Genomic DNA, 26,140 nt, shown 5'->3' with positions numbered 1-26,140 from the left:
CAGAGAGAGAGAGAGAAAGGGGGCAAGCTTGAAAGTTGAGAGATAGCGCCTAAAGCTTGCGAACGGCGAACCCGAACTAGAACAGCGGGCAATGGAAATTGAAAGATATAGGTTTTGAATTTCTGATTCTTGTTGATTTTGTAGTTTGCAGTTGCAGGGAGAGAGAGAGATGGAGCAATTTCAGAGTAGAGAATGAGAATAGAGATGGAGGCGATTGGGGAGGCTGAAATGATTTGCCCTAAAACTATATATGGCGATTTGGGAGGCTGCAATGATTTGCCCTAAATATATATTTAATAATAATATAATCAAATATATATAATATACATATATATACAATATAAATTTTTGAAAAAGAAAAAAAAAATTATATAATATATATATATATATATATATATATATATATTTGGGTCCTTTTTTTACCAGATATTTTAGATTTTTGATTCTTTTTAATTAAGTTTAATTTTAGTTTCCTTCTAATGTCTACAACTTGACTTGAAATGTGCATAATATTAACATTACTGATGCAAATATGAATAGTGGGAATGGTAGTTGAAAAAGAATAGTGGTTGTGTTAAAAAATAGTATTTTGCATAAAATGCATCATTGGAGTATAATTGTTAAAATGTAGCATTTTGATACTGTACCACTGTCAAAATATAGATTTGGCATCCAAAATTAGCATTTTTCCATTGGAGATGCTCTTAGAGTAAGAACATCTCCACGATTTGTTAAAAAAAAAATTTATATAAAATATACACTGGTTTGTAATTTTTTTTTTTTTTATCTTTAGCAATCTGTTAAGATATGCTGTCATATCACTAATGTGTAAAAGAATTGTGTATTTTACACAGCACTTTTACATTGCCATGTAAGTATATTTTCTCTTTCCTCCCCCTTTCCCATTCACGATTCTCTTTCTTTCTTCTCTCTTATTCCTTTACGCATCTTTGTTTCCCACTTTTCTAGAGTGGGATAGAGAAGAATTTATAACTGGCGACAAGGTAAGAACTGTTTGACCATCTTTTATTTATTTATTTATTTAATAAATATAGTTTGATTCATCACTTTCGTTTGATCTTATCTTATGTAATCATACTGTTGATTCTAGGATTCTTTTTTATAGATTTTTTATCCTTTTACATTCTATTCTAATGAGATAAATATGTAATAGCCAAATATTAGATATATATTTTAATTACCTAGTTTCTACATATTTGGATCTTATTTTATTATTTGTTATAAGTTAGAATTCCGGTGGCAATGGCGTGAAGGTTTGCTATTGGCGGGATGGGAAAGTGAAATATAGGGGGGGAATTATTATTATTTTTTTCTAATTGAGGAGGATTGGGACGAGAGGTTTAATTGCCAAAAAGTAAACTGAAGAAAGTAAGTTTGTAAAAGTTATGCAGGCCTTGGGTATGACATAAAGTATAAAATAACTGCTGAAGTAAACTGAAGAAAGTAAGTTTTGTAAAAGTTATGCAGGCCTTGGGTATGACATAAAGTATAAAATAACTGCTGAAGTAAACTGAAGAAAGTAAATTTTGTAAAAGTTATGCAGGCCTTAGGTATGACATAAAGTATAAAATAACTGCTGGAGCTACAAATAGTTAGTATAATATTTTTGTGTAAATTTAATGTGCCAGATACTGTGAGAGTTTAAATAAATAAGTTAGGAATCTACACATTTATTTATATATAACCCGACCAATTAAAATTGGTAAGTCAGACAAATTAGTGCAACAATAGAGTTTAAAAATCATTTTTTCTTTATTTAATATTAGTAGTCTGATAGTTCCATTCCTTTTATTTAGAAAATCTTAAATTAGTTATCCCATTTCAAAAGTAAATTTAATAATTTTAAAAAGAAACAGTACCAAAAAAACAAAAGTAAGTCAAGTAAAGTTTTTCATTTTTTATTTTATTATTTTTTAAAATTAAAATAATTAACTGGTAGAGTGAGAATTTGAACATTGAACTTTGTGCACAAGCAAAGTAAAGTTTAGTATTGTGAAATTAATGGGTGAAAGTGGTAAAATGTCAAAAAGAAAATGCGATAAAGCTGCATAGGAAGAGTAGCTAGGGGAAAACGGTGTGTAATGTGTATATATAGAATGGGCATGAAATGAATTTAAGCACCACAGTAGGCAGTTGCCAATCGCTAACATCCACATCAAACCGATCGATCATGGATTCCGATGGCAACAAACTACACGTAGTTATGTTCCCATGGCTAGGGTTCGGTCATATGATACCATTCTTGGAGCTTGCCAAGTCCATCGCCGTTAGGGGTCACAAAGTCTCCTTTATCTCCACCCCAAGAAACATCCAACGCCTCCCCAGACTCCCTCCAAACTTAGCCACTCACATACACTTTGTCCCTCTCACTTTGCCCAACGTCCACGGTCTGCCTCACAACGCCGAGGCCACCATGGACGTTCGCGGCGACCAGATTCAGTACCTCAAGATCGCCTTCGACGGCCTCGAAACTGATTTGACTCGGTTCCTCTACAACTCATCTCCTGATTGGATTCTTCACGATTTTCTTCCTTACTGGTTGCTACCAATCGCAGCTAAACTTAACATCTCGTGTGCCTTCTTTTCAATTATCAATGCATGGTTCATAGGTTTCTTTGGACCCACTTCGGGATTGATTGACGGTTCTCATCCACGGACAGAGCCCGAGCACTTCACCGTCCCGCCGGAGTGGGTTCGGTTCCCGACAAAGGTAGCGTATCGCCTCCACGAGACACCCTTTATCATGGGAGCGTTTGAACCCAACGAGTTAGGGGTTTCGGACATGTACCGAGTGGGAATGACCTATGCCGGGATTGACGCTTTTTTTATGCGACACTGTGAGGAGTTCGAACCAGAATGGTTGAACGTGCTCCGAGAGCTTTACGGCAAACCTGTGATTCCAGTGGGTTTAATGCCTCCCACGGTGCAGGATAGCGGAGAGGAGAGAAATGAAGCGTGGGTTTCCATTAGTGAGTTGCTGGGTAAGCAAAAGAAAGGCTCTGTGGTTTACGTAGCACTCGGGAGTGAGGTGACACTGAGTCAGGAGCAACTCACGGAGTTGGCTCTTGGGTTGGAGCAATCTGGGTTACCCTTCTTCTGGGCACTGAGAAAGCCACCCGGCTTGGACGAGTCTGACTCGGTTGAGTTGCCGGTTGGGTTCGAGGAGCGAACCAGGGGTCGTGGAGTTATTTGGACGGGCTGGGCGCCACAACTCAGGGTACTGGGTCATGACTCGGTGGGTGGTTTCCTGACCCACTGTGGTTGGAGTTCCATCATAGAGGGACTCAAGTTTGGGCTCCCACTTATCATGTTACCCTTTGTGGTAGATCAAGGGTTGAATGCTAGGGTGTTTGAAGATAAAAAGGTTGGGATAGAGATACCGAGGGACGAACGAGACGGGTCGTTTACGAGGAACTCAGTGGCTGAGTCGGTGAGGTTGGTAATGGTTGATGGTGAGGGAACAATTTACAGGGACAACGCATGGGAGATGAAGAAGATATTCGGAGACAAAGAAGGGCAAGACAGATACATAGAGCCCTTTCTAGAGTTTCTTGAAAAGCATAGGCGTGTGCTCGAGGACAGCTGAGTTGACACCGACTCGACTCGTCACTCAGGCACCAGTACTATTGTACTGTTCAATTTGATTTGGATTGTAATGTAAATCAGTATTGTATTTGATTTGGATTGTAATGTAATGGATTTTCATAATTCAGTTCGTCTGTTTTTTAAAATTTGTACTCGTCCGCTGCCTTACTGTCTGTAACTGACATTCGGTGATGGAAGCCCCCCCACATCACATGTGTATCTGACTCAGTGAGCCCCGTCAGGCGTTAGTGGTAAAACTTTTGGATGAGTTGATGGGGCCATTGGAATTTTGGATATTTATTTATATTATAATTTTAAATTTGGTAATATGAGAGTTTTGAATATGGATTAACTACAATTTTTTTTTGTTTAAGATTGTCTCCAATTTTCATCTTGGTTTACCAAATATATCAAGATTAATCATTGAAAGTTGTGAGTTACAAATTTTTATTTTTCATTCTAAATTAAAAAAAATTATGAGTACTAAACTCTTGCAATAATTTCTTTAATTAGAATCGTTTATAATATATTTGCCTTTTTTAATTATTATTTCTAAAATCTTGACCATATAATATTGAAGATGCAAGAAACTCCTACTATTCTTTCTCCCTCTAGAATTCTTACACCTCAACCCGAAAAAGATCCTTCTCCTCTTCATTCCAACTCCTATTTATAGATCCTTACAAGATATTTACAAGATACTTGCAAGATATTTTCTGATTGCTGGACCTGGGCCTATTCCTCTGTAAGCCCTAGTTACCCTTGATGGGCTTACTCCCGCTCGGCCCATATGGCAGTGTCTTTCTATGGGCTGACCCAGCTATTCGGACTGAAGGTTGTGTTTTGCGAGTCGGACCTGGCCCATGTCATCCGGGGCCTCCTCAACTGCCCCCATAATTGCCCCTTATTTAATAAGGGGTAATTATTGATGGCGTCTCATCATGACGCTGACGGCTCGAGATAACCACGTGGGGGAGCGGACGGTCAGATCCAGAATCAATGTTCCGGAGCTCGAGGGATTTCTTGCCTTCCCGACGCTTCGGCCCTCGGGCCCCCTCGCCTTTATAATGCTCTAGAATTCCACTTCACTTCTCTTTACCGTCTCCATCATCAGCCAAGTCTCTCTCTTTCTAGAACAGTGCTAAGCCTTTTCCGGTGAAATCCTTCGAGAGTCATTCTTCCAGCGATCTTGCAGTCCTCCGAGGTTAGTTTCGTTCTTTTTACTTTCGGTAGGCTTCCATTTTCCCTCTTTAGATTCTTCTAGCATTTCCACCATGGTTGTAGATCTGGATGTTCTTCGTATGAGACTTAGACTTCCTGACAACATCGAAGTTAGGGTTTGCCCCCAAGACGTTAATATTACGACCGGCGCCGGCCTCCTGCCCGGCGAAGTCTTATTCACGAACCTTCAATTGAATGTTGTTAGGTTCCCTCTGCACCCTTTCTTTAGTTATGTCTTCAATAGATTGGGGATATCCCCTATGCAGGTCAACCCCAACTTCTTTAGGATCATATCTGTTATGCTCTTATTGATGCGTGACAGAAATCTGGATCTCGACCTCATAGACCTCCTTCTGTGCTATAAGGTCAGTAAGATCCGTACTAACGAGCCCTTCTACCACCTCTACCCGTTCGAGAAGATGTCCATATGCACTGACACAATAAAATCCGAAAAGGGTTGGAGGGATAGCATAGTGGGCATTAGTGGGGCTTGGTCCTCGCCGGCTGCAGAGGATTACCCAATCCCGAGCGCCTTTGGTGTCTGCTCTGTCTCCTCCTATAAAAAATTCAAATCCTATAAACATGACTGCCCCTGTGAAACATGCGTTCCTCGTTTTTGCACTTACTTATGCCGCTCCTTGGGAATACCTTGTGATGACTTGAGCTATAGTGTTTGCAGGGATAGGAGTAACTACTTGAAGCGATACGTTCTGAACGATATTCCTTCCTGCTCAGATCTCCTCACTTCAGACAACCTCTTTGCGCTCTCATCACTCGGCTACAACATGAGCAGACTGCAGATTCCCTCTTTTGGCAGGAGGAAAAATACTCCCCCAGCCACTCCTGCTGCTGGGGCGACCTCCTCTCCAGCGTCGGCTTCTTCTTCAGCCACCATATCTGACACTGTCCCGAGCGCAGTGGCTACTAACCCTGTTGCCAGCGCCCCTGCTGCCAACCAGAACGCGCCCTCCCCAGCTACCATAGCTCCTGCTGCTGCGGGGGGTGGTCGGGACAAAGAGCGAGGCAAAAGGCCTCATCCTGACAGTGAAATCGATCCGGAGGAGGAGCCTCTCATTAGAAGGACCCGGGTCTCTGGGCCGGGTACTCTCCTGCACCGAGCGATCAGAGCTCCTTCTCCCTCTGGGCCTCCCGCAGCTGGTGGCTCTGCTTCTGCTTCGGGCCCCCCTTCTATCCCTAGCTTACCGCCATGGGCCCCTCGGTACACCCGAACGGATGGGACGTTCGTGAAACCGAACGAGACCATGCTGAAGGATGGCCAGACCGCTATGGCCTACTATAGGAGCATGTGGACTCCGAAGGACCTTGAGGCGGCAAAGGGTCTTTCCCAGAAGGACGTGTTCAGTCGCTTTCCCCAATCTGCTATGGAGGTGACTTTTATTTTCTAACTCATGAATTCTCTCATATTACTTGGTCCTGCCTTCGCCCGTTCTGACTATTGGTTTAACCGTTTTTAATGTGCACCTATGCAGACATTGTTCGGGATGATGGCCATGCAGAAGCAGGTGGAGATGGGGAACGCCAGGGCCCGAAAGTATTCTGACAGCCTGGAGGTGGCTAATAAAGAAAACGACCTCCTTGCCATGAAGAATACCGAGGTGCTGGTTCGGCTTGACAAAGCCGAACAAGAGAGAGATGTCCTGAAGAAGGAGAATGATTCCCTTCAGGATGAGAAGGACGCCCTCCAGCTTGAGAAGAGCGTCTGGCAGACTGAGCGGGAATCAATCAGAGAAGAGAAGGCAGAACTCCAGCGCCTTCTAGCTGATGAACAGTCTGCTCGGATGGCTTTTGAAAAAAGAGCTCTCGACGAGCGTACCGCTCTGATCGACGTGATTAGCAGAGTGGGTGGTGGGATGCTGGCCCTTCACGCTCGGTTCTCCAGGGTCGGTGCTCTTCGGTATGCTCAAGGATTCCGGGAAGGTTTCGCCGACCGGGTTCCGGATGAGGGACAGACCAGCTCCACTCCGGATGAGGTAGACAAGGATCTGGGGATCGAGCCTCTGGGGGTCTATGTCGACCCAGAACCCACCGAAGCTGAACGTATATTTGATGAGTGCCAGGACATCGCATCCTCAAGGATCATCACCGCTCCTCCTACTGCTCTGCCACTGACTGCTCCCCAATCGTCAACCGTGGCTCCTTCTATAGCTACTGCTGACGCTGAACCCCAGCCGAACGATTCAGTCATTCACCTGGATTCCCCACCTCACGAGGGTGAGGCGGCTGATGGGGCCGAGGAGACGAGTCGGCAAGACCAGGATGCTGTTGGTACTGAGGCGTCTAGCTAGGGCTCCTTCGAATTCTTCTAGTTCATATCTTCTTGTAATGATGGACATCTCTCTTTTGTAAACTTAATGTTCAATATTAATGAAATGACAGAACTCCTTTTCCCTATGTGTTGTGCTTTATTCAACTTATCTTCAGTACATACATATCTTTTCTCTCTTTTTCTTTTTATATTAGCTTCGCCGTGTGTTTGTACGGCAAGTGCCTGGCGCTCGGCTAGAATGCCACTTGCCACTTGGCTTTAAATTTTTAGCAAGTGTCTGGCGTTCGGCTTATAGTGCCAGCTGCCACTTATCTTGCTTAAGTGCCTGGCGCTCAGCTAGAATGCCACTTGCCACTTGGCTTTAAATTTTTAGCAAGTGTCTGGCGTTCGGCTTATAGTGCCAGCTGCCACTTATCTTGCTTAAGTGCCTGGCGCTCGGCTAGAATGCCACTTGCCACTTGGCTTTAAATTTTTAGCAAGTGTCTGGCGTTCGGCTTATAGTGCCAGCTGCCACTTATCTTGCTTAAGTGCCTGGCGCTCGGCTAGAATGCCACTTGCCACTTGGCTTTAAATTTTTAGCAAGTGTCTGGCGTTCGGCTTATAGTGCCAGCTGCCACTTATCTTGCTTAAGTGCCTGGCGCTCGGCTAGAATGCCACTTGCCACTTGGCTTTAAATTTTTAGCAAGTGTCTGGCGTTCGGCTTATAGTGCCAGCTGCCACTTATCTTGCTTAAGTGCCTGGCGCTCGGCTAGAATGCCACTTGCCACTTGGCTTTAAATTTTTAGCAAGTGTCTGGCGTTCGGCTTATAGTGCTAGCTGCCACTTATCTTGCTTAAGTGCCTGGCGCTCGGCTAGAATGCCACTTGCCACTTGGCTTTAAATTTTTAGCAAGTGTCTGGCGTTCGGCTTATAGTGCCAGCTGCCACTTATCTTGCTTAAGTGCCTGGCGCTCGGCTAGAATGCCACTTGCCACTTGGCTTTAAATTTTTAGCAAGTGTCTGGCGTTCGGCTTATAGTGCCAGCTGCCACTTATCTTGCTTAAGTGCCTGGCGCTCGGCTAGAATGCCACTTGCCACTTGGATTTAAATTTTTAGTAAGTGTCAGGCGTTCGGCTTATAGTGCCAGCTGCCACTTATCTTGCTTAAGTGCCTGGCGCTCGGCTAGAATGCCACTTGCCACTTGGCTTTAAATTTTTATAGTAGACCATTGGAAAAGAAAATTCTTTTTTTGTAAATTCCAGTAACTTGCTCATTCATACGTATTTGATTGACAACAAATAACATCCAATTAAAGCCAGAACTTAGCTTCTATTGGTAGTACCTCTTCAGAGACGTGGCGTTCCAGGGCTTGCTGACCAACTTTCCCGCCATGGTTTCCAACATATATGCCCCTTTGCCAATGACTTCTGCAATTCTGTATGGGCCTTCCCAGGGTGGCATCATTTTTTTGACCATCCCCACCTTTCTTTTCAGAACCAGATCGCCCGGGGCAAAATCCCTGTGTTTTACTCTCTTATTGTGACTATTCGCCAGCACTTGCTGATACGATGCTAGCCTTATAGCCGCTGCGTCCCTCCTTTCGTCTATCATGTCGAGGTTCAATCTTAACATCTTGTCGTTCTGATCTCGACTCCATGCTAAGCTTCTGATAGTGGGGACTAAATGCTCAACCGGTATAACTGCTTCGGTACCATACGCCATTGCGAACGGGCTCTCCCCAGTCGGCCGCCTTGGGGTGGTTCTGTAAGCCCATAGAACGTTCGGGAGTTCATCCAACCACTTCCCCTTATGATCTTCCAGCTTCTTCTTAATGCAGGCGAAAATGGTTCTGTTTGTGATTTCTGCTTGTCCGTTAGCCTGAGGATGACTTACTGCAGCCAACTTCTGGTTGATTCCATACTCCTCCAGCAGCTTTCTTACTTGCCTGCTGTCGAGGTTTGTGCCATTGTCCATGACTATTGTTCTGGGAACACCGAAGCGGCAGATAATGTTGTTCCAGATAAATCGTCTCACCTGAGTCTGAGTCACGCTAGGATACGGTTCTGCCTCCACCCATTTAGTGAAATAATCCGTGGCCAGTAACACATACTTGTTCTGAGCTCTTGCAGTTGGCAGAGGACCGACCACATCCATCCCCCATTGCGCGAAAGGCCACGGCGAGGCCATTACGTGCAATTCCTCAGGTGGTTGGTGGATCATTGGTCCATATCGTTGGCACTTATCGCACCTTCGAGAGAACTCCTCCGCATCTCTTGACATGTTTGGCCAGAAATACCCTTGTGTCATTGCTTTATGCGCTAACGATCTTCCCCCAGAATGATTGCCACACACACCCTCATGAATAGCTCGTAATACCTGCTGCGACTCCGCGGGGGTGACACATTTCAAGTACGGGCCAGAATAGGACCTTCTGTACAGCTGGTTCCGCACGATGGCGTACTTGGTAGCATTCTTTTTGAGTTTCCTAGCTTCATCCCTTTGCATAGGCAAAACGCCATCTCGAATATAGGTAATGATTGGGTCAATCCAACTCGGTTCATACGGTATGACGTTGACTTGCCAAGGGTCCGAGTCCATCGGTTCTTCGAAAATGGACGGCTGGGTCACTATTCCCACTGGAATCACCCTCGCCAATGTTTCACCGCAACTCGAAGCACTGCATGCTAAACGGTCTGCATCTGCATTCTGTTCCCTCGGCAACTGTATGAATTCAATCTTTGCAAAGTCCTTGGCTCTACGCAGAACGGCAGAACGATATGCCCCCATCATGTCATCCTTGGTTGCGTACTCACCATTTACCTGCCGAACAATCAGCTGCGAGTCACTATACACTGTCAAACTTTTGATCTGTAGCTCTCTGGCCAACTTTAATCCATTTAGCAACGCCTCGTATTCCGCTTCATTATTGGTGGCTCGGAACTCAAGTCTGAGTGCTTGGCTCAAGGAAGTACCCTCTGGGGTTTGCAGTTTGATCCCAATCCCAGCCCCCATCTGGTTAGAGGAGCCATCCACAAAAAGTTTCCAAGAGCCGCTTCTAAGGTCCTCTTCCGTATCTTCGGCATCACACTCTAGTAGGAAATCGGCCACCGCTTGCCCTTTAATAGCTGTTCTCGGCTCGTACGTTATGTCAAATGAACTCAACTCTATGGCCCACTTTGTCATTCTGCCCGAGAGCTCTGGCTTGTGCATGAGCGTTCTGATTGGGAAAGTTGTTAGAACAGCTATGGGGTGGGATTCAAAATAATGCCTTAACTTTCTTTTTGCATTTACAAGTGCAAGTACCACCCGTTCGGCCTTTGAGTATCTTTTTTCTGCCTCCATCAGTGTTTTGCTTACATAAAATACCGGGTATTGCACCCCTTCCTTGCAACGAATCAGAACGGCACTCGTCGCGACACCAGATACTCCAAGATATAGAAATAACTTTTCTTCCGGTTCTGGGGCTGACAGGACTGGAGGATTCCGCATATATTGCTTCAAATGAGTCAATGCCTGTCGTTGCTCATCCCCCCAGACCTGCCTTCCATGGCTCCGAATCGTGTCAAAGAATGGTTTGCAGTGGTCTGACAACTTTGAAATAAATCGACTTAATGCAGCTATTCGTCCTGTTAGGGCTTGCACCTCTCTGATCGTCTTTGGCTCGGCATTCTTAATCAAAGCCTCTGCTTGAGCGGGGCTAACTTCGATGCCCCTGCGGTTGACCACGTGTCCCAGAAACTGCCCGGAACTCACACCGAACGAGCACTTGGTCGGATTGAGCCTCATCCCATATCGCTTTAGTACATCAAATACCTCTTGCAGATGCTTCAGATGATCATCCTTTTTCCTACTCTTTACCACCATATCATCAATATAGGCTTCGACAGTCTTACCCATTTGATTCTTAAAAATTTTGCTAACAAGTCGTTGATAAGTTGCTCCCGCATTCTTTAATCCAAAAGGCATAACTTTGTAGCAGTATGTTCCTCGCTCGGTGACAAAAGAAGTTTTTTCTTCATCTGCGGGGTCCATAGGAATCTGATTATAACCTGAATATGCGTCCAGAAAGGTTAAACGCTCATACCCAGTGGTGGCATCCACCATTTGATCAATCTTAGGCAACGGGAAGCTGTCCTTCGGACAGGCTTTGTTCAAATTGGTGAAATCAATGCATACTCGCCATTTCCCATTTTTCTTCTGCACCACAACGACGTTGGACAACCACTCAGGGTAGTGCACCTCTCTGATAAATCCCGCATCAAGCAGCCTATCGACTTCTTCCGCTATGATCTGATTACGTTCTGGAGCAAATCTTCGCTGCTTCTGTTTCACTGGTTTGAAATTAGGATTGACATTCAGGGAATGACAGGATACGGAAGGACTAATTCCAGGCATGTCGAGGTGACTCCATGCAAATACGTCGACATTGTGGGACAAGAAATCCACTAGCTCTTGCTGCTCTTCTCTGGTCAGTCTTATACCCACTCTGGTAGTTCGTTCTGGCCTGGACTGATCGATCTGCACATCCAGAAGGGGCTCCTCGGTCAAGTCGGCTGACTCCTCCACCCTATTCTGCTCGAGTGGAGGTTCCTGTAATTGCTATCTGGGGCTTGTCGATCGGACGGGCGCCTTTCCTTTCCCAGCATGCTTTAGTGTGACGGAATAGCACTCTTTGGCTGCGACCTGATCCCCCCGAATGTCTATTACTTTATCTCCATCGGGCCCGAGGCACCTCATGACCTGATGCAGAGTTGAGGGTACACCTCGGACTCTGTGAATCCACCCTCTTCCCATCAGGAGATTATACGAGGGGTGAATTTCCACAACCACAAAAGTTTCCATAAGAGCTCGTTCTGCAGCTTGAACCTCTACTTCCACCATCCCGACGGGTTCCACCCTCTTCCCATCGAACCCTAATAAGGGATTTCCGGTGGGCTTGAGCCTCTCTGGTTTAATGTCGAGCCTGTCAAATGTGTCCCTCGGCATGACATTCGCACTGCTCCCAGGATCGATCAGAACTCTGCGCACCAAACAATCTGCTACTGTCAAACTGACTACCAACGGGTCGTCATGAGGCAGTTGAACACGCTGCAGGTCTGTCCAGTCGAACTTTATCTGCATTGATGGGCTCTGCTGGTGTAGAGTGGTCACATTGCCGACCCTTTTCTTCATCTGCGCCTGCCGCAGGCGCACCCGTAGCAGCTCATCTGACTCTTCACTAGGCTCGGGTCGACCATGGATAGCATTGATTATACGAACTGGCTGCGAATTGTGGGAGCTTTGTTTATGACTCCTTTTTATTTGTTCCACTGGTCGATTCTGCTCCATCGCCGAGCCTTGAACATAACTCGCAAACTCCCCTCTAGCTATCAACATCTCCACTCGCCTCCTCAAGTTCCTGCATTCGTTAGTTTGATGTCCGAAATCAGAATGAAAAGCACAATGTTTAGTTTGATCCCTCTGTTCGAGGGGTTGTCTAATTGGCAGTGGTGGATGAAACTTGTCTTTGTTCTCCTGATACAGCCTCGCCAGAGTGACCTTCAGCGGAGTAATCAACTCTTCCTCCCTGGACCTTTTTTCGGCCTTCCAGGTGGTCTGACGCTGCGGCTGAGCCTGCTTCTGCCTGATCTTTGCCTTGGACTTTTCCTCGGTTGACACAAGCGACGTTGTCCGAGCATTAGCTGCCTCCTTTTCTTCTAGGCGCACAAAGCCATCGACTCTCTCATTGAGTTCATCCATGGTAGCCGGCGTGTTTACTACCAGACTGGTGTGAAAGGGAGTTCCGCGTGTCATGGCTAACTTGAAGGCTTGAACTGCCGTAGAAGGGTGGCATTCGATCACCATACTCTTAGTGAGATTAAACCTGGTAAGAAAGGCCTGGAGACGTTCATCCTTGTGCTGCCGCATCGTGAATAGGCTCGAGATGTCCTTCGGCGGGCGTTTATTCCCATAATACTGGCTTATGAACCGATCGCACAGGTCTCTGAAACTGCCAATGGAGCTCCTAGGCAAGTTTTTGAACCAGCTGAGCGCCGGTCCGGCCAGGTTTGTAGGGAAACATTTGCACATTAAAGAGTCGTTTTCCGTATTCAGGGCCATTTTCAACTGGATATGATACACATGATCGATCGGATCGGTCGTTCCGTCAAACAGAATAAAGACTGGCATAGCAAACTTCCTTGGATGCGGCGCATTCAAGATCGCGTCGGTGAATGGTGAATCCACCGTCCGAGCTGCGGATCGGAGAGCTTCATTCTCTCTCTGGAGTCCAGCGGTAGCTCTGTGAGTTACGGTTCTGCCCTCCGAACCGTGATGAGTGACAGTAACCATGGAGGGCCGGTAAGACGGATCGAACGACCGTTCCTCTATGAACTCTCTTTGCCAAGGCGACGCTACTCGACGGCGATCAACCTCCATCACTTCCTCTCGGTCAAACCTTTCCCGCTGCGGATCAACGTGAGTCGATCCTTCGTGATCTTCAACTCGACGAACATTTGGCGGCAAATTGTCCATCATCCTTTCATCACGGTGGTGAGCTGACTGATCGTTCTCGTCCTGATCGCCTTGATGCGCGATATTAGATGGAACACCTCCTTCTCCGACCGGAAGTGGATGCGAAACCGCAGGTATCTGCCGATGCTGCAATCCAGCTTTCAATTCTGCATTTTCTTTTCTGAGAGCTGCAATCAAGTTCATCAACTCTTCAAGCTTTGTTTGCTGGACAGCCTCCATCGGATTGGAGCTTTCACCTATCATTATTCCCGAACGGAGTAAAGGCATTAATCTCAAGTTCGCGAGTAGATCTGAGCTTCGTGAGTAGGAATTTTTAGATCTGGCTTCTAATTCTCCGAATTATGCTCACTGTTTACGAGATCTGAATTGTCTGAACTCTAAATCCGTCAGATCCTGCCACAATCGAACAACTCGTGGTTGCGTAGATCCGAAGTCACTCCTGCCAAAGCTTCAAGAATTGTAATTCCTCCAGAGTAGGTCACAATCGCTCAGATCTGGATTCAAGTCCCCAAGATCGAGTCTCGATCAACCGAATTGGTTTGAATCCATTCGATACTCCTCATTGATCAACCAAACTTTTATGCGATTTCTCACAGACGGCGCCAATTGAAGATGCAAGAAACTCCTACTATTCTTTCTCCCTCTAGAATTCTTTCACCTCAACCCGAAAAAGATCCTTCTCCTCTTCATTCCAACTCCTATTTATAGATCCTTACAAGATATTTACAAGATACTTGCAAGATATTTTCTGATTGCTGGACCTGGGCCTATTCCTCTGTAAGCCCTAGTTACCCTTGATGGGCTTACTCCCGCTCGGCCCATATGGCAGTGTCTTTCTATGGGCTGACCCAGCTGTTCGGACTGAAGGTTGTGTTTTGCGAGTCGGACCTGGCCCATGTCATCCGGGGCCTCCTCAAATATATTAGCTTGATAATATTGAAATTAAAATATTTAGCATGAGCAATTTTAAATTCAAATATCTATTAGGAGTAAGTAAAGTTCTTTCGTTTATTAACAGTATCTCGTCACTGGTTTGGTAACTTAGGTCGCCCTCCCTCATATTATATTCCACGGCCAAATTTCCAACTCTACTAGTTCATCCATTAAGCAAACTTAGGTATCAGGTCCAGGTTAGTCAAAAATTTTGTGGGGCTATTAATATTTAATTTATAATGATAGTAACATAGATCAAGTTCATGTCTGGACACAGTTTTCAAAAGAACAGAATCAAAACCATGACCTCACATTGGATATTTGGCCAACAGTTGAGTTTGGCAACAATATGAAATAAAATTTAGATCAAATTTCATCCCCTGGAAAAATGTTTTGGTGATTTTGTGGCTGAACAAACCCTGTGAAATTGTGGCACTCCCAGAATAGATAAGAAAAAGCATAAACCAAATTCTATTTAGTGCACTGAAAATGGTAGAGATCACTTGACGGTGAGCCAGCCCTAGACCCGCAGTGCACTAAAGAAGATTTTAGTTCAAGTGGCATATATCACCAAACGTGCATAAAAGTGTTTCTGCAAGCCATACATTACCAGTCCTTAAAATATAGTCTAAACGAGCAAATCAGCAACTTTATATATACTATATAAACAAGTGTAAGTGTCCAAAATATGTTAGCCCACATGGCTCACATAACTTGGTCAAACAGTTAAAGAATTACGTCACATCATCAACAATGACCACATAGCTTGGTCAAATAGTCAACAGACTACGCCACATTAGCAACGATGGCCCACAAATCAAACGGTCAAGATCAAAGATACGTGCTATTTACCGTGTTGTCACTATACCTCGAACAGAAGAGCGAAAACTTGAAGACTTGAGTTGGGAGCAGGACTCAGGATTGCCTCGGATCCAAGAGGTACTTGGTTTGGTGGCTGAAATTCAGGGCTCGTTGAGTTGATCCTCGACCTAATTTGCAGAGAAATACCATTTTGACTCCCGAAACTATCAACCTTATTTTAATATAGCTTTATAATTATTTAAAATATTTCTCTCTTTTAATTATTATATTAATTAATTCATATGTGATTTCATCTAATGACATCATCCAACCTCTCACCTGGCCTATATAAGGAAGTGTTCCAAGGCCAAGACGGGTAGAGCAAACATGGAGGAAAACACCTTCTAGACATTGAGAGCTCTAAGCCTCTCTCTTAGGTTGTTTTTACAACCCTTAAACATTTACCAAGGGAGTCAATGGTGTTTAGTACACTGCCATCCTTTCTCTCTCTCTCAAGTTTGCTTGGGCTTCCACCTCTCTCAGTCCACCTCAGATTCTATTATGTTGTCTGAATTACTCAGATTTGTGTATGATATCATCATTTATATGTATTTTATTGTGTTACGAAAACGAACCCCCACAACAAGCAAAGTAGCAATTGAAATAGCATAGTATCCGCGCGAACTCCTACCACAATAAGGGGTTAGCAGAACAGTCATTCAGAGATTTTAATCCTCTCCAATGCACTCGGGGTCACCCCCCACCCACCTTCTGGTGGGGTGACCCCAACAGCCCCCAGTGAACTTGAGAGGATTTTTGGCGGTCATTCAGACATTGAACTGGACAAGGGTGACTCATTTTTCAATTATTCAATCATTTCATTTTACTAAGTTCAATGTTAGCCAGATTAGTCAACATTTATATGTTTTGATGCAACAAGAAGATATTATTTGTAACAAGTAGTTTTGTTGGTTGGTTAATTGATTACATTTTATTCATGAAATGGGTTGGATTGGTATTAGTTTGGATATAACAAAATCATTCTATTAGATCGAATGTACTTATTAGATCAAAATATACAGGAAGAGAAGATTTACAACAAGAAAGATTGCACCTCTCAAGGCAGAGAAAGTACCCAGAGCTATATTGATCATTCCCAGTAATACTTACTTTGGAGAAGTCAGCTTATTTTCCTCAGAATCATGCTTCAGTGTAGCATCCCCACCCATCAATTCCTGAAAGCCTTCAACCTTCACTGGCGGAGCCCTAACAAGTCCCACGTTCCTGCATGCAAACAAAAGGTTTCAGAATTCCAGCGACTGCCTTTCATTAGGCCTCAGTGAAATTCATTCTACAAATTGTATTCCTTACGGTGTCTGCACTTGGGGTATTAAATCGGTTTTTTAGAGTTGGGTAAAATAGCAGTACTCTTATTTTTTAAAAGAAAATGATGTTGCATGGATTTGTTGCAGTGAATTGTTCAACCTATTTATTTTAATTCATTTATTTATGTAAGAAATAAGGAAGTGGTGTATTATTACTCTTTTTTATAATATTCTCAAACTATTATTTTAAAACAAGTGTACTAATTACGGAATATTATTTTGTATTTTAATAATGACATATTTATAATTTCACTCTTATTAATATAATAAAAAAATTATTAAAACACCGCATTCATAAAAAGTTGAAAAAGGGGAAAAAGTGAATTTGTTATATTAGAAAAAGAGATGAGTGGATTTGCTATATTAGAAAATGGGATTACTGACCTTGTAATGTGTCAATATGATCGTAAGCAATATAATTAGTGTGGCGAAAATTTCTTGCTAGGTAAGCTAGGAGATAAGTTTTGTATATATTATATATATATACATGACAATTCAAGCACAATTATATATGGTCTGATCTCTTGTTATTTCCTAGCACTATAAGTGAGTTATAAAAGAAAATCGGGATTTTTGTTTTGTTTGTTTTTTTCAAGACACTGTCTGTTCCTCAAACCTTGTGCCTTTAGTGGGAAATTCGCACAAGGCCCATTTTTTAAATCAACACAAAATCCCGCCCACAACTTCACAATACATGCATGCCAAGGCAACAATTCAAAAAAACCTCTTAATTTGACCATATTATGATCGAAATGTAATTTTTTGTTTTTACCAAACTAGGACTGAACAAAAGTACATAAGGAATTCATATATTTTTTTAATGTGGATAGGGAAAATGGGGTTACTTATTTATTTATTTTTTAAAGTTTCCTTTCTAGTTGCTATTCAGTTGGTTTGAAGTTAAATTACTCGAATTGATAGTTCAAGTTTGGTTCACTGTTAATCAGGGTGGCGTTTGGATATTAAAATTTACATATTTCTTTTAATGATTTATAATTCTATCTTATTGTTAAAGTTTTATAGAACACAAAATTTTCGTTTCCTAGAATTTCATATTTCAGATTTCATATTGTTGTTGCAATTTGAATAGTACAACAATCCGTTTTAATTTTCAATCTTGTAACATTTTTTTTTATCAAACATATTTTTCATGTTTTTTATTCCAAAAATCTTATTAAAAAATTTATACCTCAGTTTGGGCTCATGACGGGCTCAAAAAACTGAGCTCAAGCTTGGGCTCGGCTCAATTAAGAAAGCAAATTGAATTCATGTTCGTAATTAGTCCAGGCTTGCTTTCAAGCTTGCTAGACTCTTTTAGTAAATTATTGCATTTTTATTTTATACAAGTACTTTCAAATATTTAAAGTCTAATAAAAAATAGAAACAAATATAAACAACACTTATTACGGTTCGTGAACATATACGAATGTAGGTTCATGAACATAAACGAGCGTATACATGCAAGTTCATGTTTATGAGCTAATACGAGCCAAACCCAACATTATTTGGAATTGGCTCATTTACTAAACGAGCCTAAAATTAAAGCTCGATCTCAGTTCGTTTGCTTAACAAATGAGACCGAGCTGAATCCTAAACGAGCCGAACTTCAACCATTCGTAAATAACTTAGTTCATTTGTAACCCTACAAATATGCCCTAGAGATAAATAAAATTTTTAAATCTGCTTGTGGATGAGTACAACGATAGGTAGCAGCCTAACAGATGGAAGGAGGTTCTCGATTAGATGAACAACAAAGTATAAAGAATAATGATAAATAGTCCGAATATGATATATACAACTTTTTAATGTGATGAGTGGGGTAATGATCCATCATAATATCATTAAATATAATAATGTCTTTATAATACTATTTCTTATTCACACAAATTTTGTTGGATGTGTGTAATGTGTATATATATCAATAAGACGGATGACTATATCACTAACAAGAGGTTTAACATTAGTGAATACTTTAAAAAAAAATAATGATAGGGAGACCGATGAATTAACCCGAAATAAGTATTGAATCGTGTTTTTATTTACCTCATCTACTTAAACAGTTTCAAAAAATAATTGTTTAACACGTGATAAGAATGACCAACCATGTCAAATTCGATATTAATTCAGTGATTCCTTTTCGATTATCCTATCATTACTCCTTTAAAAATATTACACCAGAATAATTGACCAATATCAGAAAATGCCATGCCATGATTGTTTAAAACTATACAACAAGTGGTGTAAGTTAATTATTTGTATTCCAATTTACAACTATATATATACAGGGCTAGGCAACAATTTATAAGACATTGAAATAACAACCAAATACAGAGTGTTTTTTGACGGAAAAAAGCTGAGAATTACTATTACAAAACAATAATATTCGGTAACAATGATAACAATAATAATTTTATACATGGCTTTGTCAACTGGTCAAAAATTCTCTTCTCTTCTTTCAGTAATATCCTTCTAATATAATTTTATATTAAAAGGATGTTTACTTTGGTGTATATGACCGGAGTTCAATGTGAGATAATAATGTCATCAAGATTCACAAAAAAATAAAATAATAAAAAAAGGCCCCGAGGCTTGAATGAGAATCTTAGTAGTGGCGAATAGGCGGATTAGGTTGGGTTTGGATTGGGTTAAAAATGGACGAATCAATTTGAGTCAAGATTCATGTTCAATACGTTCAGAATGGATTAAAAATAGACAGATTAAAAATGAACAGGTCAATCCATTATAACATGTGAACTCATTAATTATTATTTTATTTTTTAAAATTATTTTTATTTAAATTGAATCACATACTCACACACAAAGTTCTGAAACTTTTGCCCCCTAAAATCAAGCTCGTTTTCAAACCCACTTTCTCTCCCTACCAAGTTCACAAATTCTCCATAATCCATCTCCCTTTCTCTCTCTGTACTGTAACTGTATTTATAATCGGAGCTCAACCATTGATGGCGAAGACCAAACCTGGCAAAAAAGACTTGGATTCTTACACTATCAAAGGCGCCGACAATGTCGTCAGACGTAATCTCTCTCTTTCTCTCTCCTCCACCACATTCACTCTCCTTCTCTCTCTCTAAATCTCTTTATTTTTATTGTGCTTCGCTGACCGATGGTGTTTGGCAGCTGGAGACTGTGTGCTGACGCGGCCGTTGGACTCCGGCAAGCCACCGTACGTGGGGCGAGTGGAGAAGATCGAGGCCGATTATCGGAACAACATTAAGGTCCGGCGGGTGCGATGGTATTACAGACCCAACACTATAATAGTAATTTTATTTATTTATTTTTTAATTTTTTTAATTATTTAATTAATTATTTTAATTTTTTTTATTTTTAAATTATTTTTTTTGGGAAGGTTTTAAAATTTTTTATTTTTTTAAATTTTTTTTAATTAATTGTTTTTTTTAGAAGAAGTTTCTAGAGATAGAAACTAAGAGAGGGGGATTAATAAGAGACAAATTGAGAGAGAGAGAGAAGGGGGGGATTTCTGAGAGAATTTTAGAGAGATAAATTAGTTGAGCATAATATAAAATAGATGTGTGTTTATTATATGATTGATGAAATATGGGAACCATATTCAACCCATTTTGACTCTCAAATTAGGTGGTTAAAAATTACCCAATCCATCTTGATCCTCAAATTAAATATGGTTCATTTATAACTATTAAAAGACGGGCGGATATAGGCGGGTTGATGGTTCCTGACCCATTTTGCCACCTCTAGATTAGATGGTAGGGGATTGAACTGGGCACCCAATCCTCCTAGATTTGAGCCTTGTCACTTCCTTTATCACCCTCGACTAACTTGGTGCTGTAATTATGGGCAGACTGCAGTATCTAATTTGGTGCCTTTGGGGTGGGCCCTAAGGACCTTATCTGGAGTAGTTCTTGGTTAAAAAAAAAAAGACACGAGTGTTTTTGCTGGAGGCCAGTATTCCCATGCGCAAATTATTTATTTACCGAAAAAAAGAATATATTATATATACAATTGATATGGACGGCATGCAGTACTATCATGTTCCCACGCTCTCTGTACTGTGTGTAGTATATATATCGAGTGGGCGTGAAATGAATTAAGCACCTATAGTAAGTAGCTACCACAAACAAACCCGATCATCACTAGTTTCATGGCTTCCAGGGGCAAACTACACGTAGTGATGTTCCCATGGCTAGGGTTTGGTCATATGATACCATTCCTAGAACTTGCCAAGTCCATCGCCCAAAAGGGCCACAAAGTCTCGTTTATATCCACCCCAAGAAACATCCAACGCCTCCCCAAACTACTTCCAAACTTAATCCCTCTCATACACTTTGCCAAACTCACCTTGCCCAAAGTCCACGGCTTTTCCCAGAACACAGAAGCCACCCTGGACGTTAGGGGTGACCAATTTCAATACCTTAGGACTGCCTTCGACGGCCTCAAGGCCGAGTTCGCTCAGTTCCTCCACAACTCACCGCCTCCCGATTGGATTTTTTACGATTTTCTTCATTATTGGTTGCCACCGCTTCCAGCTAAACTAAACATCCCATGTGCCTTCTTTTTAATAATCAATGCTTGGTTCTTAGCTTTCTTCGAACCCACTTCGACCTTGATTGACGGCTCTGATCCACGGACGAAGCCGGAGCACTTCACCATCCTGCCGGAGTGGGCTCCGTTTCCTACAAAGGTAGCATATCGCTTCCACGAGACACCGTACGTGGATTGCGAGATTCTTTAAACCGAACGCGTTAGGAGTTTCGGTGGCATACCATTTGGGAATTACCCTTTCCGGGTGTGACGCTATTTTCATAAGACACTGTGAGGAGTTCGAACCTCAATGGTTGAATCTGCTTGGAGAGCTTCACCGGAAACCTGTGATTCCGGTGGGGTTAATGCCTCCCTCAATGCAGGATAGCGGAGATGAAATAAATGAAGCGTGGGTTTCCATTGTGAGTTGCTTACCAAGAGCAAAACTCACTGAGTGAGGTGAGGTGACACTGAGTCAGGAACAACTCACTGAGTTGGCTCTTCGGTTGGAGCTATCTGGGTTGCCCTTCTTCTGGGCACTGCGAAAGCCGCCCGGTTCAGACGAGTCTGACTCCATTGAACTGCCGGCTGGGTTCGAGGAACGAACTAGGGATCGTGGAATTGTTTGGACGGGTTGGGCGCCACAACTCAGGGTACTGGGTCATGACTCGGTGGGTGGTTTCCTGACTCACTGTGGTTGCTACCATTAATCATGTTACCCTTCTTGGTAGATCAAGGGTTGAATGCTAGGGTATTTGAAGAGAAGAAGGTTGGAATCGAGATGCCAAAGGAAGAAAGAGACGTCAGACGGGTCGTTTACGAGGAACTCAGTGGCTGAGTCGGTGAGGTTGATAATGGTTGATGATGAGGGAAGCATTTACAGGGACAACGCATGGGAGATGATGAAGATATTCGGAGACAAAGAAGGCCAAGACAGATACATAGAGCCCTTTCTAGATTATCTTGAAAACAATAGACGTGTGCACAAAGATTGCTGAGTTGACACAGTGACTCACGCCGGTGTTAAACTTAGAAGTTGTTACTTGTGGACAATGTAGAGGAAAAGAGGAATCAGTATGTCATATGTTTTTTTGATTGGCAAATGTTAGAATGGTTTGAAGTTCTTAGTCCATTGTGAATTCATATTTCAGATGTTTGATGTGTGGAAGGACAGTCAGAAGATGGAGTTTTTTTTTTTCATTTCCTGTGTTGGCAGATTTGGAAGGGAAGAAATAGTTCAAATTTTAATTTACTGAATTAGGATCCTACTGTTATTGTTAATAAAACTGTATTTTATTTTTATGAGTTCCTATATGTTTTTGTTAATAATCTTTAAGGTTTTTTCCAACAAGTTAGATATACAGTTAATAGAGTTTTCTGATGTCTTAGAAGACAAAACTAACTTCAAAACTTTTTGGGTCTACTCAATTATGGCTGCTCGATTTTCAAAAATTTATCTCAAAAAGAGATTCATTTATCAAAAAAATTGAAAAAAAGATACAGTATTTTAGTGGACTAGAAATGACTCCAGTATAATACAAGATATCAAATAGAGTCTTGATATTATTCCAGAAGTTTATTTTCCCAAGTAAGAGATAAACTTATTCTCGAACTTGATGCATTTAACTATTGTGGGATGTGTTCTAAAAGCTATTTCCAAAAAACAAGTGGAAAGAATTTGATGAAAACATACATCAAATTAGGCCAAAAGGCATAAGTAGACCTACAACGATAATCAAACGGAAGACAAAAGAAAGCTCACACCGATGACCAGCGAATCTACGTCGGAGATCGAGAAATTGACGATAGTGACAACGGATTCCGGCAAAGAGCAGTTGGTTTACGGATTATTGAAGCGAAATCCAACAGCAATGATATATTTATTTATACATAAATTGTTCATGAGGGGTAGATTGGTCTACTTTATTAACTTCTAAAGTTAAAAAGGTCCGCTAAACTGTCAAAGGACAATTTGGTCAATTTTCTATGCCGGTTGGTTACATGGGTGCCTTTGTCCACTTTTTGGTTATATGGGTGCCTTTGTCCACTTTTAAATCTTCAAGGAGTGTCACTTTTCAAAAAATAGATAATTTGTAAATGTGTATCTTTTGCAAACATTAGAGAATGTTGCTGTACTTTATCTTATTTATTTATAATAATAATTTTTTAAAATTTGTCAAAATCCACTCTTTCTCTCTTTAAATTTCACTTGGGAGGATTTCTTTCAGAGTAGTGATAGGAACAGAAGGGAAACGGAACCCATGTTCTTTGATATGGGTTGACTACAAATTTTTTAGAATTGTCTTTAATTATCATTTTGGTTTATATACTAAAAAAAAATTAAAATTAATCCTATTAAATTTGTTAGTTTGCAATTTTTATGTTCCTTATTAAATTAGAAATTTTATGAAACCAATCAACTATGGTTTCAGTGGTGCTTGACGACATCAAGTCTTTGCCATGTCAAATGCATAATTGCAAGCTTCTCTAGCTGCCTCCTATTTACAATACTGTCGATGGTGTTTTTGGTGGAAGTTTTCAGATTTATTTTGGGAGCTCCAGCCACAATAATCTATACAATTCTCTAGGTCCCTTAATGCTAAAAATTACTTTCATCACCGTGGTTGGGTTTTTTCTTTTCTTTTGTTTCTCTTTGTTCTAGTCCGTTTCTTTTTCTCTGCTCCTATAAGTTTGTCAAGTTTTAAAAAAAATAATAATAATCAAATATAGCGTTTTAGCGTTAAGAATTAGGATGACTAAGTGCTCTTCCGGTGCATAGATTAAAAAAAGGGTTTCATAATTAGCCTTTTGTCACATTCCGAAATTAAGAGGTTACGCCACGCAGGCATCACGTTTCTAGACTTTTTTTCACAAGTATGAAACTTTTCAAAATTCTTTATAATAGTGTGGAGTTGTCTAGTCTCTTTTAGAGTTGTATAGAATTCTCTAAAATTCTCTAAACTTGTCTTGTACATTGTAGAATTATGTAACCTAAGTTGTAATCTCCTCTCAAGTAATATAAGTGTTCATACATTCCCAAACTCTCTTGTTCACTTTGTAACGACCCACTCCACCACACTCCACTACATGGTATGATATTGTTCACTTTGGGTCTGAGCCCGCACGGTTTTACTCTTGGGTTTCACCCCAAAAGGCCTCATACCAATTGGAGATGACACACTTACATATAAGCACTTCACATTTCCTTTACCCAGGCGATGTGGGACTTATGCACCCCTCTTGGGTTTCACCCCAAAAGGCCTCATACCAATTGGAGATGACACACTTACATAAAAGTACTTCACATTTCCTCAACCTAGGCAAAGTGGGACTTGTGCACCCGTAGCTCGCCAGTGTGGTAACATGTCAGTGTCTCTCGCACCCGCACCCCCTTGGAGGTTCGATGTCCCCGTCGGCACACTTCCGGCTGGGTCAGGTTCTAATACCATTTGTAACGACCCACTTTACCACATGGTATGATATTATCCGCTTTGGACCTGAGCCCACACGGTTTTGCTCTTAAGCTTCACCCCAAAATGCCTCATACCAATTGGAGATGACACACTTACATATAAGCACTTCACATTTCCTCTACCCAGGCGATGTGGGACTAGTGCACCCGTAACTCGCCAATATGGTAGCTTGTCAGTGTCTCTCGCACCCGCCCACGGCACACCCGCCCACAGGGTCATTACAACACTTGTCTAGCCTTAGTCTTGACTAAGCTAGCACACTCGGGTAGGCTGACTTAGCGCTTCAAGGGGACTTGAAAGTGTCTAAGCTCGCACGTGAGCTTGGAAAGGTCCAAATCCGTGGCATTTTGCTGACAATACCAAAAGGGCTAGAAAGTGTAAAGCCTTACTTTAATGTGAAGGACCTCATCTAATAAATACCATCATTCACAAAGTCTCAGTGTCTTTCTCTCTCTCTCTCTCTATAACAGAAGCCATCTCTTAACCTCTGCCTGTCACTCACTAACACAAACTGTTGGGTTTATGTGATACCCCTGGATATCCGGATGCAAGTTGGCCAGGCCCACGCCGATTACCCGAGGATATCAAACTAATTAGTAATAAACGAATACAGAATACAATTAAGGAAACAGGAATAAATAAAACTGCTGAAAAGAAACTAGAATAATAATCCAAAACTGAAAACCTCAAAATAAAATTTTATAAATAAAGTATTAATCTGATACATCAAACTTTTCCAATTCTAATACAACTCGGGAATCCATCTGGGGGACCCCTAATCAAAACCAATACTGGAAAGCGAACAACTGAAAAGAAGTCCATTGCTAAACCATGAAGAAACCTCCTACGTCGCCGGTAGAATGAGTAGTCGTCTCTGCTCAGCACGAACAAGTTCTAAGACCTAGAACCGTCCGTTACCTAAAAAATAATAATGGACCAGGCCCACGAATAAGTTCTATCCTAACTACAATCCAAATAGAGACCCGATACGCAGATACATCCTAGATGTCTCAACCATATCTATATAGTCCGTAATAGATAAATATATATCCACGCTACAGGACTCTCACTAAACTATGCTGAGGGTCTCAACCTGAATAGAAGGCAACATGCAATATGCACCTGAGTGGCATGACTACCTAAGTTTAATAGGGTATACCCCAACCAATATAACTAGCTACGCATCCTACCGCATATACGTACCCTAATCGTCGACTATGAGACTCAAGCTCAGATCGCGGTACCATAATTTATATATATAAATTTCTATCCAAACCAATGTAGTACCGCTCAACTGTTCATTGCCATGACACGACATAAAATTAAGATTTAAGTGTTTCAATTAAATCCCTATCCCAATTATATATATAAGTTCCCACCAAATACAATGTTGTGCCGGTCAACTGTTCATCGCTCAAGACACAA

At 41.7% G+C, this 26,140-nt stretch overlaps 1 protein-coding gene and 1 pseudogene across 1 annotated transcript; both read left to right on the top strand.

The window, feature by feature from the left end:
• The first annotated feature begins 2,128 nt into the window (after nucleotides 1-2,128).
• LOC132284920 (putative UDP-rhamnose:rhamnosyltransferase 1) lies at nucleotides 2,129-3,860 on the top strand. Its single transcript, XM_059787063.1, has one exon. The coding sequence runs from the start codon at nucleotides 2,129-2,131 to the stop codon at nucleotides 3,605-3,607; it is 1,479 nt and encodes a 492-aa protein (XP_059643046.1). The 3' UTR covers nucleotides 3,608-3,860.
• Nucleotides 3,861-19,687: 15,827 nt separating this feature from the next.
• LOC132282022 (UDP-glycosyltransferase 91D2-like) lies at nucleotides 19,688-22,240 on the top strand (annotated as a pseudogene).
• The last annotated feature ends 3,900 nt before the right edge of the window (nucleotides 22,241-26,140 follow it).

Source organism: Cornus florida, unplaced genomic scaffold, assembly GCF_030987335.1.
Source record: "Cornus florida cultivar Cherokee Brave unplaced genomic scaffold, ASM3098733v1 CherokeeBrave_3.0.0_Hap2_Chr11, whole genome shotgun sequence".
NCBI classification, from domain to species: domain Eukaryota; kingdom Viridiplantae; phylum Streptophyta; class Magnoliopsida; order Cornales; family Cornaceae; genus Cornus; species Cornus florida.
The sequence above is the reverse complement of the archived record's forward strand: the minus strand, read 5'-3'. Positions and strand labels throughout refer to the sequence as shown.